The following is a 21,417-nucleotide window of genomic DNA, read 5'->3' as shown; positions in this document are numbered from 1 at the left end:
AGCTGCGGAGCCACTGGAGCAGCTGCGGGGAGCTGCGGAGCCACTGGAGCAGCTGCGGGGAGCTGAGAAGCCACTGGAGCAGCTGCAGGGAGCTGCGGAGGCTGGAGAGTCTCTGGAGCAGCATTGGCAAGCTGCGGAGCCACTGGAGCAGCTGCGGGGAGCTGCGGAGCCACTGGAGTAGCTGCGGGGAGCTGCGGAGCCACTGAATCAGCTGCGGGTAGCTGCGGAGCCACTGGAGCAGCTGCGGGAAGCTGCGGAGCCACTGGAGCAGCTGCGGGGAGCTGCGGAGCCACTGGAGCAGCTGCGGGGAGCTGTAGAGCCACTGAAGCAGCTGCGGGGAGCTGCGGAGCCTGGGGCGCCACTGGAGCAGCCGTGGCAAGCTGCGGAGTCTGAGGCGCCACTGGAGCAGCTGTGGCAAGCTGCAGAGTCTGGGACGCCACTGGAGCAGCCGTGGCAAGCTGCGGAGACTGGGGCGCCACGGGAGCAGCCGTGGCAAGCTGCAGAGTCTCTGGAGCAGCCGTGGCAAGCTGCGGAGGCTGGAGAGTCTCTGGAGCAGCTGCGGGAAGCTGCGGAGGCTGGAGAGTCTCTGGAGTAGCATTGGCAAGCTGCGGAGCCACTGGAGCAGCTGCGGGGAGCTGCGGAGCCACTGGAGCAGCTGCGGGGAGCTGAGAAGCCACTGGAGCAGCTGCAGGGAGCTGCGGAGGCTGGAGAGTCTCTGGAGCAGCATTGGCAAGCTGCGGAGCCACTGGAACAGCTACGGGGAGCTGAGGAGCCACTGGAGCAGCTGCGGAGCCACTGGAGCAGCTGCGGGGAGATGCGGAGCCACTGGAGCAGCTGCGGGGAGCTGCGGAGGCTGGAGAGTCTCTGGAGCAGCATTGGCAAGCTGCGGAGCCACTGGAGCAGCTGCGGGGAGCTGCGGAGCCACTGGAGCAGCTGCGGGGAGCTGCAGAGCCACTGGAGCAGCTGCGGGGAGCTGCGGAGCCACTGGAGCAGCTGCGGGGAGCTGCGGAGCCACTGGAGCAGCTGCGGGGAGATGCGGAGCCACTGGAGCAGCTGCGGGGAGATGCGGAGCCACTGGAGCAGCTGCGGGGAGCTGAGAAGCCACTGGAGCAGCTGCGGGGAGCTGCGGAGGCTGGAGAGTCTCTGGAGCAGCATTGGCAAGCTGCGGAGCCACTGGAGCATCTGCGGGGAGCTGCGGAGCCACTGGAGCAGCTGCGGGGAGCTGCAGAGCCACTGGAGCAGCTGCGGGGAGCTGCAGAGCCACTGGAGCAGCTGCGGGGAGCTGCGGAGCCACTGGAGCAGCTGCGGGGAGCTGCGGAGCCACTGAAGCAGCTGCGGGGAGCTGCGGAGCCACTGGAGCAGCTCTGGGAAGCTGCGGAGCCACTGGAGCAGCTGCGGGGAGCTGCGGAGCCACTGGAGCAGCTCTGGGAAGCTGCGGAGCCACTGGAGCAGCTGCGGGGAGCTGCGGAGCCACTGGAGCAGCTGCGGGGAGCTGCGGAGCCACTGGAGCAGCTCTGGGAAGCTGCGGAGCCACTGGAGCAGCTGCGGGAAGCTGCGGAGCCACTGGAGCAGCTCTGGGAAGCTGCGGAGCGACAAGAGCAGCTCTGGGAAGCTGCGGAGCCACAAGAGCAGCTCTGGGAAGCTGCGGAGCCACAAGAGCAGCTCTGGGAAGCTGCGGAGCCACGGGAGCAGCTCTGGGAAGCTGCGGAGCCACGGGAGCAGCTCTGGGAAGCTGCGCAGCCACGGGAGCAGCTCTGGGAAGCTGCGCAGCCACGGGAGCAGCTCTGGGAAGCTGCGCAGCCTTGGGCGCCACTGGAGCAGCTCCGGGAAGCTGCGGAGGCTTGGGCGCCGCTGGTGCAGCTCTGAGCAGCTGCGGAAGCTTGGGCGCCGCTGGTGCAGCTCTGGGAAGCTGCGGAGACACTGGAGACCCTGGAACCATGCAGGACAGATGAGGTGATCGAACTTGAGGTGGTTCAAATCTGGACTGGATTTTTGCCAGGAACTTGGTATGAGTAACCATGTCCAGGTCACCACTATCCCATAGAGGAGTAGCCCAGTCCAGTGCCTCTCCAGTGAGCAAAGAAAAAACACATGCCAACTTAGTGCGTTCGGGGGTGGACTGGGAGGACGTCAGCTTGATGTATAACGAGCACTGGACGACAAAACTCCTGCAAAAATTGGGGTTGCCATCAAATTTGTTTGGCATCAAAAAATCTGATCCAGAGTTCGCTGCCGAAAAACATGGCTGTGGGACAGAAACAACAGGAGGAGTCACATGAGCCTGCTGCTGGGAGGTAATAAACCGCAGGGTGGCAGCGAGTTTATCCAAGAGTTCTTTTTGCGTAGCAATCTCTTGGGCCTGCTGGGCAACAGTGCTGGGAAGGTCACCCAGAAGTAGATATGGATCCTTGACACTGTCCATGGCTTTGGCAGAGATCATGACCTTGGCGGAGTCCATGGCCGGATCTTACTGTCACAGTCTATGGGGATTAGTCCCTTAGGACTAAGTAAGTGGACTCCCTGGACCACCGCGGGAGATAACAACCTTAGCCACACCCAGGAGTGGAGTCTAAGTGAACTCCTGGTCTTCGCCAGAGCCCGCCGCAAAGCGGGATGGACTTGCTGCGGCGGGGAGTCACCAGGTCGCTCCACGGGTGCGACTAGGCCCACGGTGGCAGCCAAGGTAGGGACAAGGGGACCACGGATGGCAGGCAGGACCACGGGAAGGCAGGCAGGCAGGACCACGGGAAGGCAGGCAGGCAGGACCACGGGAAGGCAGGCAGGACCACGGGAAGGCAGGCAGGACCACGGGAAGGCAGGCAGGCAGGACCACGGGAAGGCAGGCAGGACCCCGGGAAGGCAGGCAGGACCACGGGAAGGCAGGCAGGCAGGACCACGGGAAGGCAGGCAGGACCACGGGAAGGCAGGCAGGCAGGACCGCCACAGGATGCCAGGACCGCCACAGGATGCCACAGAACAGGGGAACAACACGGAACACAGGAAACCGGGAACACGGGAACTCAGAGGCGTCTGGAAACGCTCAAGAAGGCTTTCTCCTCAGAAGAGTGAACTGAAGATCCGGCAGGGGATGCTGGGAGTCGCCAGGCTATATAGCCGAGCCTGGAATGCCAGAGCCAATAAGGAGGACGCTGGCCCTTTAAGGCTGGGAGAAGTCCGCGCGCGCTCCCTCTAGTGGCAGGAGCACGCGACTGCATGGAAGAAGCATGCGGCCTACACGCTGGGAGCAAGAGTGCAGGCCGGAGCCTGGAGAGGTAAGTGAGAGCTGGGGGAGCGGGGACCGCGGCAGCAGGCACGGGTACACCCTCAATCCGTACCGAGGATCGTGGGTGTAACCGTGACACTCGTTTTTACTGGTGGCTAGATCTGGTCAAGGTCATTTGAGATTTTGTGAGTTCCTGTGCTCCTTGTGCCCATCACAAGTCTTCACATTTTAAGCCAGCAGGTCTGTTCTGCCGTTGCTGATACCCAGTTGCCATGGACTCACATAGCCATGGACTTTTTTTACCTCCAGTAATACAGTCATCTGGGTGGTAACAGATAGGTTCTCCAGGATATCTCACTTTGTACCTCTGCCTGCTCTGCCGTCGGCTCTATGTCTTGCCAGCTTGTTCTTTGTTCACATCTTTAGGCTTCATGGGTTTCCTCAACACATTGAGGGGTCCAGTTTGATTCCAATATCTGGCGTTCCTTGTGCAACCAACTGCAAGTTAAGCTGGACTTCTCTTCTGCCTATCATCCGCAGTCAAACGGACAAGTGGAAAGGGTCAACCAGACTCTGGGCTGCGATCTACGGCACTTTGTCTCTGCTCGTCAGGATGATTGGACTACCCTCTTAGATTGAGCAGAATGTTCATATAATTCTCTGGACTCTGAGTCTGCCGGTGCTGCTCCCTTCTTTGTTGTCTCCGGACGACATCCATGCCCACCTCTTCCTCTGTCAGTGCCTGCTGATATTCCTGCTGTGAGGAATTGGTTCAGGAGCTCAGATCCATCTGGGAGCAAACACAGCAAACTCTACTTCGGACATCCGCCTGCACCAAGACCCAGGCCAACAAGAGACGCAGGTCTCCTCCAGTCCTCTCCCCGGGTGATAAAGTGTGGCTGTCTTCAAGATATGTCCGGCTGAAGATTTCCAGCTACAAGCTTGGTCCTTGCTATCTGGGTCCATTTGATGTGCTGAAACGCATCAGCCCTGTGGCCTACAAGCTGCGCCTTCCTCCCACCATGCGCATCCCGAACTCCTTTCATATCTTTCTTTTGAAGCCTGTCATCCTGAACTGCTTCTCCCGGCAAGTACCGCCGCCAGCTCCTGAGGTGGACTCCTCTGATGTCAATGGATCCACGACGCATCTCACTGGGATCCAGAGGCATCTCCTGCGGCTCTGTCAGATTTAAAGCGCTAGCGCACCGATAATTGGCACTGGCCATATGCCCTTCTTGTTAAGTTCCCAGCCCCTTCCTGTCTTCCCTGCCGGATCTTTGTGCCTCGCAGCCTTAGAAAAAGCTTTGTTCCAATGTCCTTTGCGTTGATAGTGATTTCCTGTTGTGACCCCGGATCCTTTCCTTAGTACGCTCCTCTGCTGCCCGTCCTGACCTCCTGCCTGTCCCAACTACGATTCTGCCTAACGACTACGTACTTCACCTTTGCAGCCACTACAGACAAAGTCGCACCTGTGGAACGACCTGGTGGTATCACGCAAGTCCAACCCGCTTTGCGGCGGGCTCTGGTGAAAAGCGGGTACCACTTAGACTCCAGTCCCAGGTGTCCGCTTAAGTCATCGTCCACAGTGATCCAGTGGGTCCACTATCCCTGGAGCCTGACAGACAGTTTTCAAACTTCAACAATTTAACAACCCAAGATCCTATGCAGACTCTTCAGACACAGCTTGGTCTCCGTAATGTAAGGGGTAATAGCTGCATGGATTTTTGTGATATGGTGTGAACTGTACACACTGATGACTGTGAATATACGCAGTCTGTCTTAATAGGAGGTGGCTTATCAATACTTGTGTCATGGCCATACCCGCTATCCTCGATATGGATCGCGGGTACACCCGTGACCTCTTATGTAGGCTGGTGTCCTCCCGGCCCCTACTCACCTCTCCAGGCTCCTGGCTCTGCTCGGGTCCCAGCGTGTAGGCCGCACACCTCCTTCCCTCCAGGCTGCACGCTCCCGCTGCTACTTCTCAGGACTTAAAAGGCCAGTGTCCTCCTGATTGGAGTTCGCTAATCCGACCTCACCCTTATGATCCGGCACCTCCCTTCACTCCCCGCCGGATCTTCTCCTAGGATCTCCAATGGTTTCCATACCAGTCTTCCCTAAGCCGTTCCTGTGGAAGAGAAAGCCCATTAGCGTTCCCAGACACTTTCCTGTGTTCCTGTCTCCAGCGTTCCCAGATGCCTCCGTATTCCTGTGTGTCTCCAGTGTTCTCAGATGCCTCCATGTTCCTGTGTGTCTCCAGCCTTCCCATACGCTCCTGGTGTGTCCTGTCTTCCAGCGTTTCCAGACGCCTCCGTGTCTCCTGTCTCCAGCGTTCCCATACGCTTCCTGCTGTGCCTTCCAGGGCTCAAGTCTTCTGTTTGCCTCCGTGCTTCCTGCTGTGCCTTCCAGGGCTCCAGTCCAGCAGTGTCTCTAGTCCATGCCAGTGTTACCAGTGTTCCTCTGTATTCCTGCTGTCATCCCAGGCTTGGACTGTTTCCTGCATATCCAATGGTCCACAGACTCCTCCCTCCAGACTCTTCCCATAGAGACTTTTAGTTCTATTGTCTGTGTGTTACAACTTGAAACCCTTCCTTTAATACAGAGGCTGACGAAAAGTTCTTATAATTACTTCATAGTACGTAACAATAATTGTTATACTAAATATTGTCTATAATGCATCTAGCACCAGGATGAAGGGCTGTATGCAAATAGCACACATTAGCATAGGTGTTAATGGCACCTGGAGGCCCAGGGGCTAATTTGCATATAGTCTTTCATCCTGGTGGTAGATGCCCTTTAACCCCTTCCTGCACCTTGACAGAACTCTACGTCATAGGATGCGTGTAGTTACTGCGCCTTGACTTAGAGTTACGTCATGTTGATCGCCTGGTCTCAGAAGCTGTGCCCGGTGATCACTTCGGGATCCTGTCAGTACGCAATAGCCGGTGTCCCGACTGTTTAACTCCATAGCCGCCGCGATCATAGTGATCTTCTATAGTGCATTACCATGACTATCAGTAATCGTTGCCATGGCAACCCTGAGGTCCAATGAAGGAGGGCCCTGTTTACAAGAGCTTACAATTGTCCAGCCATCCAATAATTAAGTCCATAAATAGATAATGCTGAATGAACCAGTAACCAGTCACTATTGATATAGTAACCTGTATAATGGTATCAAGTGGTGAGGGATGACATAGAAAGGAGGAGAAATCTGCCGAGGGTTAGAGAAAAGAATGTGAAAGTTACGTCCATTAAAAGATGGCTTTTTAAGGCAAGTGTAAAACTTTGGTAGTTAGGTAAAAGTCTGATAGTTTGAGGTAGTGCATTCCAGAGAATAGATGCAGCTTGTGAGAAGTCCTGTAGACGCAAGAGGTAGCTTTGATCACTGGATAGACTGAGATGAGGACAGAGAGATAATAAGTTAAAAGTGTGTTCCCAGATCAGAGATTTATGGAGCAGATTACTCACTTATTGTACCCTCCTCTTGCTGTCCCCACTCCCAGTAGCTTCCCCTATTATTGTAAACACCCAGCAGCTCTCCCTCTTATTGTAGAAGCTTCTGGTCTTATAGTGCACCCCCAGCAGCTCCCCCTCTTATAGTAGAAGCTCCTGGTCTTATAGTGCACCCCCAGCAGCTCCCCCTCTTATAGTGCACCCCCAGCAGCTCCCCCTCTTATAGTACACCCCCAGCAGCTCCCCCTCTTAAAGTACACCCCCAGCAGCTCCCCCTCTTATAGTTCACCCCCAGCAGCTCCCCCTCTTATAGTGCACCCCCAGCAGCCCCCCCTCTTATAGTGCCCCCCATACTTCTGCCTTTTATTGCCCCCAGTTCCCCCTCTTATGGTAGTGATGGGTTGTTCGCAAACAAGCCGGAACGAAGAGTTGGCTTTTTCGTGGAACGAAGGGAGTTGACTCCCCTCAGTCACCAAGCTCCCAGAGTTTAATCCAGCTTAGGAGAGCCGCACTATCTTATATTTCCCCCAAGCAGCTCCCCCTCTTCTAGTGCCCCGCACAGTAAAATACAAGTACTATAAATAAACACAAGTACTTACCTTTCCTATTCCCCCACAGCAGCTCCTCCTCTCTCCTGCTGCATGTAGCACTATAGAGGGCAAGCATGGATCACATCATCACCAGCTCCATACACTGCACTACATTATCACATTAATTATTATGATGTCATCACATGAATATGATGTCATCACCTGCACATCATACAGCACAACCAGGGGAGCAGTGACTGTCCCGTTGGATCCGAGCTGGTTGGGAGGGATCAGGGTATAAGTAAGAACATAATGTGAGAATTGCTGCTCTAATTATTGTATTAGTCTATTATATTATGTTAGAGACTTGATGATAGTGATGTGTACAGCAGCTGTATAACCAGGCGCTGCAATGTCCCTGCACTGTAGCTTCCTCCCATGTGTAACCAGGACATGACAGTAGCTCCTCCCACACTCCTCACAGCTTGCCTGATGACTGACATCCGGAGGCCACGCCCACATGCTCCTCTGTTTGTGTAGAGGTGAGCAGACACAATTGCCGGGCACGGCTGGTCATGTGATCAGGAAGCAGGTCACCTGATCAGCAGCTGTGGTGTGTAACAGACAAAGCCGTGAGCGCTGCAGTGCAGGAGAGGGCGCAGCCGGAGCGGGTGAGTGCTGTGCAGAGCTGTGTATTATCACATCACATCACATCATGTATATACTGCATAGGACAAGCATTCTACTGTATGGCAGTGCCAGAGGTACTGTGATACCAGGATCCATTGGGTCCAGTACAGTCTAGACATGGTTAGTGCGATCTCAATAAGTTGTTATCTAAGTATAAAGGGGAGTTCTGGCTTTGTAGGGCAGTGTATGGAGCTGGTTCTGCTCTGTAGTTCTATTCAGCTCCTCTTACCCAGACTGGATCCATCAACAGCAGAATCCATGTAATAACCTATATAATTAATCCCTTCAGCATCCAGTTGCTGGACCCCAATCAGTGTCCGTATAATAACCTATATAGTTAATCCGTGCAGCTGCTGGACCCCAGTCAGAATCGGACAGGACATAGCATTGTGTGGGCTGAATACAGGTGTATCCACTATTATATAACTGTATAATTATATAGCTATAATAAGAGCACAGGGCAGTTTTGTAAAAGTTTGCAGCCTCTGTATGTAACAAGAATATCCTTGTATCAGTGTATATATCCCCCATACCTCTATAAATACAGATTATTCCAATTAAAAATCAACATTATTAAAGGCTCAGTGAGTTTTCTGAACCCCCCCCAGACAGGTTTCATATTGATTATATGTATGCAGTCAGCAGGGGTTCATCACCTGGTTCACTATATAGGTTCCAGGCACCAGAATCTACACATAGGTCGGATCGGGGGGCACTATACACTATATAGAGGCCATGCTGTGGTCCCAGTGCAGAGCCCTGGGACCCTCACCAATCACGAGGAATTGAATTCTCACTAATTGATGGAGGTGCATTTCTAGCATCGACTTTCATCTACTGTGAATCTGAGACACCCAGCACCCTACTCAGCAATTTCCAACACAGCCATAGTATGAAATGGATACAGAGGATGCAAAGACCTACTGCCTCTTCAATTGGTGAGAACAGGGCCCCACTTCTCGTAATTGGTGGGGTAACAGCATTCGGACCCCACTGATCAGATTACTATATCTAATGAAACTCCGTAATGGAGTGTAAAAATATTTGGTGGTGCTCACCAATCTGTTATGGGAGGATAGCTGGGTGCTATGATAGAAACCCTGGTATCATTGGGTAAAAAGCAAATAATGGTATAGTGGTATATCATACGAGACCAAAAAATCCTCTTTGGGCAATAAATGTATATTTATTAATAAAATCAATAAAAGTAAATAAAATCAATACAGTTATTGTAAAATATAACACCTCTATAGTGGGGCCCACGTACTATAATCATAAATAGTTGCAAATGAATTATAACATAAGTAATAGCATATCAGACATATATATACTATTACTCATGTTATAATTTATGTGCGGCTATTTATGATTATAGTGCTTGGCCCCGCTAAAGAAGTGTTATTTTAGAATAACTGTATTGATTTTATTTACTTTTATTGATTTTATTAATAAATATAATTTATTGCCCTAAAGAGGATTTTTGGTGTTGCATGATGTACCACTATTCCATTTTCTAATGAAACTTGGTACAACTCGTCTAAAGTGAAATTATCCACTTCTTTTGGTGCATTGGAATACGATGATCTTCTTTGATCGTACTTTTGCTATTAAAACTACAGTATGTATTAAAAATGTCTTCTAGTCATCCATGAATAATATATTATTATTATTATTTTTCTGCTGTAGATCCAGCCAAAACTCCCAGACAGAGAGCATCATGGATTACTGGGTGGCTGACAACAACCATACTGTCAGTGGTAACAGTTCTAACTTAGCTCTTGGCTTCACAGCGTCCGTTGTATCCGTAGTTCTGTTTGGTTCTAACTTTGTCCCTGTAAAGAAGTTTGACACTGGAGATGGTAAGTATTATATATTTTCATTCTGTGGTGTATCTCAGTTTTCACGGCTTGAGAGCACGGCACTCGTAGTTTTGTTAGTCTGAATAGTCTTCCCCTGAGTGTCACAAATGTCCAAATGAATATACCTTTTTACTTTAATGGGTTTGTACACTTCCTCTTCTCTTAGTTGCTATCCCAGTCAGTGGAAGGCACACATTTGCAATGAAATCATAGAAGGGGTTTTTCATGCTAAACCGATCCATAGTAAATGTCACTGTATGAGGTTGACCTGCTGCTACACACTGGGTACAGTAATATGGTTCTATATGATGTGTAGCGAAGGTTCAGGGTTACTCCAAGCTCTGCTTCTATTAAAGTGAATAAGAGCTTTGACATAACATTAATTTAGCATATATACAGCCTATTATATGAAAATGATAAAACAATAAGTTAAAAGATTTAACAAAAATCATGTGGCGTTTGAGAGTTTTACTTTCTCTATCTAGGCATGTTCTTCCAGTGGATTCTCTGTGCCTCAATATGGATAGTGTCCTTAGTGGTGAATATCATTCTGCACTCTCCCAAATTCTGGCCTCTTGCTATGGTTGGAGGCTGTGTCTGGGCTACAGGTAAGAAAACACAATTTATTTTTATTCCATTTTGATATATGACTATTGTGAATCCATGATTGGCCCTTTTTTAGCTAAAATATACAATATCTGACAGCTTTATCAAGGTCTATTGTTTGTTTTTTCAATCATGGAAATGCGGCCAGGCAACCCCTATAAATACTGTGCCTTGAGTGAAATACGAGGTTGTATAAACACACAGGGGCACATTTACATACATTCCCACGGAGTTCACAGGAAGTGCACTGTCCGATGATAATGCACTGTGTAGCGATTCACTAAGATCGTGCGCCCGATATCCTGCATGTGTCGCTTCCCCGCTCAGGTCTGACAGAGTTTAACTTCTTGTTTTGTGGGCATGTAAGTGCTTGGTCTTGTGGCACAATTTGAAAGTTAGATCCCGCACTCAGTCCAGATCCGTCTGAGACGCGCGTCGCAGTCCGATGAAAGTGCGATCTGCGACCCTTAGTAAATGAGCCCCATTCTTCTTATCTGTTTAATACACACTTCGCACACCAAAGTGTTCCATAACTTTTACAACCAAACACATAGGGAGGTGATACATTTTAGAAAGTACAGGCAGCCCCCAGGTTACATACCAGATAGTGTCCGGAGGTTTGTTCTGAAGTTGAATTTGTATGTAAGTCAAAACTGTATAGTTTATAATTGTAGATCCAGACAAATTTGTATTTTTACCAGTGACAATTGTAGTTTCAAAATTTTTTGCTGTAAATGGACTAAGGATCATCAATAAAGCTTCATTACAGACACTTTACAGCTGATCATTGTAGCCTGGGACTATAGTAAAGCATTTTGAGAGCTTCACTGCAAGTCACAGGGAGCAGAGGGGTCCGTCTTTAACTAGGAGTCGTGTGTTCTCAAGTAGGGGACCACCTGTAATATCCTTTTTTGTGAGAAAACATTTTCTTTTGGCAATACGTTCATAATGTTTTATCATTTCAGGTAATGTTACAGTAGTTCCAATTGTAAAGACAATTGGACTTGGTCTAGGTCTTCTCCTTTGGGCATCTACAAATCTTCTTACTGGCTGGGCCAGTTCAAGGTAATGAGAGTACATTTCATAAGAGTAAATCTATTGTTCATGCATTTTATGTTCTGTTTTCTGACTTTTCTATTACATAATTAATGCACAGTTGAAGTAAACTGTCCAGCAATGTCTGCCCTGGTAGACAAAACCTTAAAAACTCACTCATAAAAGGAACGTTGAGATTGACCAGTCCCATTTTGTAGATATGAGCTGAACAATAATTTGATTATAAAATTAATGCCCCTGATATAATCTTGTTTAGTCTGCAGCAAATGCAAATCAATTGAACTTGCCTGAATGCCAGGAAGCTTTGGGTCACCCATGAAGGAGCTGCTACTTATAACCATAATCTTCCATGAGACTTGTACACCAGGAGGACAGATTGATGTGTACTATACGTCTGGCATGAACCTTATTTTTACCAAGCCTTATGTTTACTTGTCAACACTACAGATAATGGAGGAGAATTATTAGGCACATGAATCGGTTCTCTAGCGTGTCAGGGCATAGAGCAGGCCGGGGCTTGAACACACGCCCCACCAGATTTACTATAGCAAAAAGCTCCACCAGTTCAGACCTGTACTACAGGTCCGAACTGATGGAGTTTGTGCCCATATTTACTTGCTGGAGCCAGTTGTAATGCGTCCCCCACCCCCCCTAATTTATAGAAAGAACAATTAGAAGAGCTATAGAGCAACTGAAATGCAGGATTTGGCCATCAAGGAATCCTGTGATATTTTATACAGGCAGTCCCCGGGTTACATACAAGATAGGGTCCGGAGGTTTGTTCTTAAAGGAAACCTACCATTTCAAATGGTAGGTGTAAGCTGTAAACACTGAGCACCAGCTCAGGGTGAGCTGAGCTTTAACACTTTTTAAACTTTATAGCAGAAACTGCTTCGGCACCAGCTCACCCTGAGCTGGTGCTCGGTGTTTACAGCTTACACCTACCATTTGAAATGGTAGGTTTCCTTTAAGTTGAATTTGTTTGTAAGTCGAAACTGTATATTTTTTAATTGAAGCTCTAGACAATTTTTTTTCTTTTGTCCCAGTGACAATTGGAGTTTCAAAATTTTTGCTGTAATTGGACCAAGGATTATCAATAAAGCTTCATTACAGACACCTTATAGCTGATCATAGGACTATAGTAAAGCATCCAGAGAGCTTCACCAGAGGTCACAGTGGGCAGAGGGGTCCGTCTGTAACTATGGGTTGTCTGTAAGTCGGGTGTCCTTAAGTAGGGGACCACCTGTACTAAATTATGGCAATCGCTAATACTGGAGGGCCGGTGTGATATACTTTTTTGGTAGATCGTATCTCTTTTTTAACTGTGCTTTTTATGCTGGAACATTTATACTGCTGGATTCATCACAGAGTAATTTGAATCTTTATTCACAGGTTTGGATGGTTTGGAATAAACCCGGAAGAAGTAGAAAGGCCGTATTTGAACTATGCAGGAGCTGGTCTGTCAGCATTGAGGTACTTTCTGGGTGACAGAAAATGAGAAATGTCGGTGCGCCCATTTACTTGAAATACTTTGAATACCATTTGGCTTATTTTTGTCACATGGTTTTGGAATTCGGTTTAGGTCCATGTTTTTTAAAGTCATGTACAGTGTGGAGAATACACCTCTCCATGGAGATCATGATAATTTGTTTTGGCACAATATAAATTTGGTTAGACCACAAAAAGTCCATGTTTCTTTGGCGATAAAGATCAGGTTGTTGGACAGCTGGGTACTTCCTATCTAGTACACATGCAGGTTTGTTGTCACTAATATGAAGTATATAATGTGTAATGTTACAATATTAATATTTTAGGTCTTTTCAATTTGCTTTTTAGTGCAATTATTTTTCTGTTTGTAAAAACAGAAGTAAAAAGTGTTACCTCGGAATCAGAAACAACCCCTCTCCTAAGGAATAGTGTACGTATTCTATAGTAACCCTTCTCTTACAGTTCTGTAGTGTTACTTGCCTTGTCAATCTGGCGCACAGTTCTTATTTGATTATTTTGCTAAATGTTATAAAGCAGATTGTAAAACTTTGATAGGTGTTACTCAAATTGTACTATTACAGTCCTGCTCATCGTTCTTCACACCCATCTAGTTTAAGTACATCATTTGGAATATCTCCTGAAAAACATTCATGTTGAGTACAAAAGAGCAAATGCTAAATAATAATTTATTAAACGTGGGCTATTGTTTTTTTTAAAGTGTTTGCGCCAGTTTTCTGTCTGACTTTGCACTAGAAAGAACGTGCAAACTGCTTCCACATGTATTTATGATATTTTTGTGCCCGTATTGTGTCACGAAATTCTGCACTTAAAAGGGCATACTGGTGCCAATTTGAACCGTGTGCCACATTTATTATAGTGACCCTTCATGCTCTATGTTAAAGGTACATACTTCCTGACCAGTGCAGGAGTGCCAAATTCATGAAGACCATGCACCAGAATTCAGTAATCTGGCAAACACTGCACATTAGTGAGGCAAACTGCCTATTTTGATAAATGTATTATTGGATGGATAATAGAAAAACTTTAAGTTGCTGTGACACTGGTATTGCCACCTTTACATTAAGTTGGTATGGGAACACATTTGGACTCGTCTGTGGTAATTCACAAATGAATATCACATGTGATTACTTGTCGATACCAATGTGACATGAATTTGCCATTGAATGATGACTTCAGTCTTTTAAGAAGCCAATTGGTGGGCCCAGATTTTTTGTCACAACGGTAGACACTTTAGAACAGCTATAATTAGCAATAACAAGACTTCTAAAGGGTATTAGACCATCTCCAGAGACCTTGGTATCCCATTTATAACAGTGTGCAATGTTATTGGAAGTTTACAAAGTATGGATCCATCCGGCATGTGGGAAAATCGACAAGAAATGTCTTTGACGGTTGGTGTGAAAAAAAAACATTGCTGTAGAAAAGACATTAAAAGGAACAAATGATCTTTTCCAAAGAAGACCCTGACAAACGACAATCCAACTGGAAAAATGTTCTGTGGACAGATTAACGAAAAATGGAGCTTTTTGGCAAGGCAACAGTTTGTTTACAGACAGTGCAATGAAGTTTGTAAGGAAAAGAACATGCTGTGGGGTTCCATGATGTGTCTGGTATTTGAAGGCTTTACCCGTATCCCAGGAATCCATAAAATTAGAGAATTATCAAGAGATTTTACAGTGTAAGAAAAATGTCCTATCCAGTTAAAAATAATGGGTCCTCCAGCAAGAGGATGACCCAAAGCACACATCCAAAAGTACGTAGGAGTGGTTGAAAAAGAATATATGCAAGGTTCTAAAATTGCCAGCAATGAGTCCTGCGATGAGCTGAAACCTATCATTGGGGGAAAACTGATATAAGAGTAGGAGAAAATACCTGCTGAGAGGTGCCTGAAGCTTTGTAGATTGCTACAAGAAACATTTAAAGGCTTCATCAATGCCAAAAGGTGTGCAACCAAGTGTTAACTAGGGGCTAACATTGCTGCATATTCTGTTTCTTCATTGAAATGGCAGCAGGTAAGTTGAAGAGCAATGTATTATTGCTGTATTACATTGGGCCACTAATTAAAAAATCCCAAGGATATACATGTAACATTGGTACCTTTTCAATTATTTCCGAAGATATTGTGTAGTCTACGAAAAAAAAATGAAGGGATGCCAGTAATGGTGAGCAGCCTTGTATGTGTTGATTATATTTATTGTTGCGTTGTAGAAGTGTAATGTATTTATGTTGCACAGTGACTATGCACCGTCATTCAGAAAATGTAGTTGACAAGACATACGGACATTCAGTCTGACCCCCCAGACCCTTATTAAGCACTAGAACAAAAAGCCTGAACCCTTTTGGCTCTGTAATAAACTCCTAGCTGTGAAAGAAAGACAAATATGTTAACATTTTTTGATCAGCAACCCACTCTTGCAGATTTAGGTTAAAAAAGAGGAATATATGTAATAAAGTTACATATTATTTTATTAGACCATGAATAAACCTTTTACTTACATAAAAGAAAAAAAAAAATATGACATGTTTTTTATTTTCTTGTTTTTATCTGATTTTATTCTCCGCAGATTACCTCGGAGGAGCACGCTGTTACAGATGAATCATGGGTAGACAAGTTTTCACCTTTACAAAGGCGACTAATGTAAGCTACAGGGTTAATGTCAATTTCACGTTGTGGCTATTCTAAAATGAATTCACATGTACAATAGCGGAAGAGGGGCAGGAAGCATCGGAAAACCATTCCAGATTCCAGCTGTTAGAATGATATATTTTAATAATAAGTAAAATATATTCTACAACTAATTAGGCGCATGGGAAAAGAATAGGGGGTGAGCGCTGCTTGCCCCGGGCCCTCTCTATAGAGATATATGGCGCCGGGCCCAGTAGCATGGAAAAGGATAGGACATGTCCTATCTTTTCTCTCAGAACGGTGCCGCACGTGTACCGCCTGCTCCGTCCGCAAGCTTGTGGCTGTATAAACGGCCCCTAATTGTCGTGTAAGTGTAGCCTCAGTCTGATTTTAGGTCTTTCAAATGAAACTACAGTATGTTCTTTCTTGGTGACACCTCGTGGGTCAGTTGTTCTGTACCCATTACACGGTAGATACATTTTTCACATAGAGCGACTGTGGGGGAATGAATCTCCTGGTAGCTGCTCTCTTGGTACTGGCAGCAGACTACAGATATCATACAGTCTATATGCTTTCTATCATTGACTACAAGATAGTCTATGCGGTACCTGTATTCTGCTAGTGACCTCTGGACAGTGGCTGTCAGAAATTCATTTTTCCCCTCTGTTGTTCCTAAATGACTAACTTCTCCTTATAAGGGTTATGGAACATATAACACAGAATTGCTCCTAATGTATTTTCTAATATGTGAACTTAAGGCGCTCCAGTTGTCTCTTTCCCTGTTTGACCACTATACCTTTCTGTCCGTTACAGAGGGTCATTACTGGCAGTCGGAGCAGGGGTTCTGTATGGTACCTGCTTCGTTCCAGTACTTTACATCAAAGACCACAGTAAAAATAATGAAAGTATATATGCCGGATCAAGTCAGTATGGTAAGGAAAATGGTCTGATTTCTTAGCTATACATTTTCACACATATCAAACAAATGTGAAGAGATCTCTCAAATATTGTTTTCAAAAAGATCCCAAATGAATAGGAATTAAAAGAAAATGTTCTTTTACAAGATGCCTGTATATTAAACAAAATGTACAGTGTGTTTCACCATTATCTGGTCATACTATTAAAAGTCACATCTATTACACATCTATTAAAAGTTCTGTTCCGCTTTCTTAATACACAGAGCGCTTTCCTTAATGAAGTACACTACATTGCTTTCATTTCTGTCATTGGCATATATTAAACCTAAGAAGCATTTTTGTTGTCATTCTGCTCCCTCCCTTGCCAAGTTACAGATGGGAAAAGTGAATCTAAACAACAAGTAAAGAGACAACTTTTCTGATCTGGGTTGGATTTTGTCTTACCGAAGCCTACCAATACTAGTTCTGTAGGACAGCTCAATACCATCCTGATTTGTTATGTAGTAAAGTGTTTTCATTGGGCCATAGCTGTTGGGATAATATGGACTGATGTGCAGTGAAAGGCGTCCAGTGAAGGGCATCAACTGAGTTGTCTAAAAGAAGACAACTCTTCATTCATTGTCTGTCAAGTGTGATTGGTTCCCGCCGGGTGACTAATCCCCCATCTAATAGCATTATTGCATGTCATTTTGTGACTGCTGGTAAATTGCTGTAAACTTTCTGCTTGTTAACTACTTACTGACTTGATGACCTTTTCATTGTTTCCCGAGAAGCTTCAGCATGATTACTGCTTACATTTCCAGCACTTAAAATGCAATTATTGAGATTACGACTATAATAAGCTCTTCTCTCTTTCAGATCTTGACTATGTATTTGCACACTTCAGTGGAATATTCCTCACTAGTACGGTGTACTTTCTAATTTACTGTGTGGTGATGAAGAACCGTCCCAGAGTCTTTCCACAAGCTATACTGCCGGGTAAGAATTGGCTACTTCCAATGTTGTACACTATTAGATTCTACATGTAGGTATGTACAGAAGGGCAGAGTTGAGGTTTTGCTCAGTATCGGCATCACAATCATCATCATCCACTTCCTATATAACCAGAGGGTTTATTATAGGGATCAGTATAAGCTGCTCAATGGAACATTAAAGGGGTTGGCAAGTTATAAGAAATATATAAGAAACTTTAACAGGGTAGGTATAAGATCCTAATATGGTTACCCATATTATTCTTACCTAAAGGTTCCAGAATCATGTGGGTCATGTGACCACAAGGAATTCCTGTGACTTCCAGTGCCCTGCTGGCTTCGGGTGGGAAAAAGGAGGCTGAGCAGCTACTACTGTCATAGAAAGTCGCAGGGGATCACATGACCTGCAGCTCCCAGCAGCATACGGGAAACTTTATTAGTGTATGCTATGGTGACCCTATCAGGGCTTTCTACTTGCCCTATTAATATTTCCTACAAGTTGCCAACCCCTTTATGATCCTACTGCTGACTAAGGTGTACAGGCTGATGGGTGTTGAGTTTTCTAGATGATTTGCAAAGCTTTAGAACTTTCTCTGTCATTAATGGTTACAATAAATAAACAACCATGTAATAAAGTGTCATAAATATCTTTTAAATGTAAACTAATGAAAGAACCAAAATCTATACCCAAACATGACCGGTATAAATATCATAGAAATTAAATTAAATTAAAAGTCAGTAAAACACACAGACACAGATATATGAAAGTATAGAACTGAAAAAGTCCAATTTATCCTAAAAGTAGCTTTGTGAATAGAAATTTATTTATCTTAAAAACATTTTGCTATGAAAATGCTGGCTAAAGTTGTTGCTGGTGAAGAAAAAGAAAATGTGGAGGGATATTTTATCATTGTAATGTAAATGTCCTATATAGCAAAATAAAAAAAAGTCACTATACCTCTTATATCTGAATGTGTGCCTGTAAAATCTGCTTGTTTTTCGGGTACCAGTTAATATTAAATTAACAACAATATCCAATGGATCTTTACAGGGGATTTATTAAGGGTACAATACAGGGAAATATACATAAAAGGTAAACTAGCTACGGGACAGAGGCAAAGGGAGTGTAGGAGAGGGTAGAGGGCTGGAGGAAGCGCTCTCTCCAATCTATATACAATCTTCTATACATACACACATTGCCCATCCCCATACCACCTCCACTACTGTCTTGACCAATCTGATGATGGTGTAGAGTCAATAGGGGGCATCCTTGAATCTATGTCTTCTCAGGTGATCACACAAACTTGCAGGACAAGTAATTTGCATATTTGTCCCCCCCCCCCCCCCTCAGTTCTGGTAGGGTACCCAGGGGGCAATGACATGCAGCTGTCCAGAGTGGATGGCCTTAGGCCCTCCAGGTGTAATAGAACAGTCCATTGTTATCAGATTCAGGCTGTTTATACAATCTTTATTAGGGGCAATGTAGGCATTTGTGGCCAAATTCTCCTTCTGTCCACAAAGACCCTTACACTGTCTCAAGTCACATCATGATGCACTTCCAACAGTGGCCATGTGCTGCATTTTGACTAGTTATTAGGTCAAACAAGCAGTGGGCAACAATCTGTGGCTCTGTGACAATTGCATATCAACAAGCTGGAGATCACGGCATTTGGGACGATAACCACATGCCTGTGTGATGGACGGAGTCCATGAACCAATGTGCGGAGGACAAGACTCCTTGCATCATAGTGATATATTATGTAAGGAGTCCCTGTTTGCATCGAACTGCAATTGTGATTACAGCACAGAAGAAGGGACTCCTCAGATCATATATCATTATGATGTGAGAGGTCTCGTCATCTGCACTGTGGTTGGTCTGTGGAATCCGGCCAGCGCATGGTTCGGTATTCTAAGGCTGAGAAGTTTTGTGGGTAGACCTTAATGTTTAATAACCCCCCCATTTACAGTAACTTATCATCTATATAATAAGGAAATAATCACCTAATTTATAGATGGTGAATGCACCTTCTTGATTGTTACCTTTTCAGCTTGGCTCATGTATAAGGCCCTTAAGAACAAAAGCTGTTGCTGCCTCTTACATGTGTGTATATTTTTATGTATTTTACAGGCTTTATTTCTGGTATCCTGTGGGCCATCGCCAATTGTTGCTGGTTTCTGGCTAATACCTACCTGAGTGCAGTGGTCAGCTTCCCCATAATAACTGCAGTAAGTAGTGTGTTTTTTTTTTTTTTTTTCTGATAAATGTAGAATATTGGATAAATCCTGCTGTTGTGTTCTGAAGTATTTCTGCTGAATGTCAAAGACTCAATTACACAGCAAGAAGTGACCTTTACTGCCTGTGTTATTGGCAGGATATCTGAGCCATCATTTACTCACCTTGAGAATAGAGTAAAGATTTTTTACATATTTTTTTAATGGTAAATATTGTAAGTGTTCTGTTATGGACAGTAAACTAAGAATTTTATTTAGTAAATTATCTTTATATTTCTGATGCAGTATTTTTGGTTATGACTCTTATATTTTACAAATGGACATTGTTCTCCTTATTATTGCCCACTTTTTACCTTTCTGTGTGAAGCTGCATCTCCATTATCTGTCTATGTATCTTTATGACTTCTTCCATTGTCACCACAGGGTCCTGGGTTGGTTGCTGCACTTTGGGGAGTTCTTGTCTTTAAAGAAATAAAGGTAAGTTCTGTCCTCCATCTTCTTTTAAACTTTATTTTGCTAGATCAAGCAGGCATCAACCCTTGTGTCACTGTCATTGCCAGTGTTTTGTATTTTTCATACGCAGCGGTACTCAAATCGACTCCTGCTGTGTTATAGTGCGGACGTTACAATGAATGAGTGGTATCCTACACAAAAAGCCTAGGCACTATACACTATCGATCTTCACTATCTACTCCAAAATCCCAGAGCATGTGTTGGATTTCACCTTTCAGCTCTCCTGTATTCATTCATTCACACACAGGTCTGCTACATACATTTACTTATGTGAACACACTTAGTACTGTGGTACACACTTACACTGCACTACACACATGAACACCCTCAACACTGCTATACACGCACACATATAGTCCGTTTTACCCAGTCCGAGCCGTACTTTGTTTTCTGGCCCTACAGGAAGCATTCGATCAGTCACATACTTCTGACATTACTCTAGGGCCTGCAGAAAAACTTGTGAGGACACTGGGAGAGGCTCTGCTCTCTCAGAGATCTCTAGGACATTCAGACTATAAAAGTGAGGAACTATAAGCAAGATGTGTTCAGCAAATGTGTCTCCATAGTCGGATATATAGAACTGATAGCCCAACTAAAATTTAGCTTGCATTCATTAAATAAAAACTATGCCTAGTATAACCTTTGAGTTTCCCATGCTTAAACCTCATGTAACAACTATAAATAATCTCAGTGTTAAATAAATAACGTCAAATGATTATTATTTTTTTTTCTTTAGGGAATGCGAAATTATTTGTTGCTGATCCTGGCATTCTGTGTTGTACTATCCGGGTCACTCCTAACAGCTTTTTCCAAAACATGATTTGGCCACAAGGTGGTGCCATTCACTTCTGACAACTAATGTGCTTGGGTTACAATGCTCCATACCTTTTTATTTTATTGTTTTATCTATGAGGAGATTATATTGTGGTTACTGCTATGTATTTTGGGGGATTATTTAATAGAATTACACTTGATTTTTTATTTTTGCTGTATCTGTATTTATTGTCTAGTATATGTCCAAACATCTCTGTTCTGTTTGAGAGACACATGTATTGGCACTGATATCAAAACCTGATCAGAAGTGTTGGGGGTCTTAAATGCCCCTATCTGGTGCTACGATTGAGTCTTCTACTGTTTCAATTCCGCTCTAGAATTGACAAGATGGCAAATTACATATATTACATAGTGCTGAGGCTTACATTTGGCCACTTGATCACTGTAAAGTTCCAAGC

General features: G+C 45.1%; 1 protein-coding gene across 1 annotated transcript; it reads left to right on the top strand.

The window, feature by feature from the left end:
• The first annotated feature begins 7,709 nt into the window (after positions 1–7,709).
• On the top strand, positions 7,710–21,171 carry TMEM144 (transmembrane protein 144). The gene is made up of 12 exons (XM_072120617.1): positions 7,710–7,877; positions 9,583–9,755; positions 10,241–10,363; positions 11,327–11,426; positions 12,810–12,890; positions 13,254–13,335; positions 15,491–15,564; positions 16,366–16,484; positions 17,328–17,447; positions 19,569–19,666; positions 20,096–20,149; positions 20,922–21,171. Exons 2-12 carry the CDS (start codon positions 9,614–9,616, stop codon positions 21,003–21,005), a joined length of 1,077 nt encoding a protein of 358 aa, XP_071976718.1. The 5' UTR covers positions 7,710–7,877; positions 9,583–9,613; the 3' UTR covers positions 21,006–21,171.
• The last annotated feature ends 246 nt before the right edge of the window (positions 21,172–21,417 follow it).

The sequence above is a fragment of the Engystomops pustulosus genome, chromosome 1, assembly GCF_040894005.1.
Source record: "Engystomops pustulosus chromosome 1, aEngPut4.maternal, whole genome shotgun sequence".
NCBI classification, from domain to species: Eukaryota; Metazoa; Chordata; class Amphibia; order Anura; family Leptodactylidae; genus Engystomops; species Engystomops pustulosus.
This window is presented reverse-complemented; position numbering and strand designations above follow the sequence as displayed.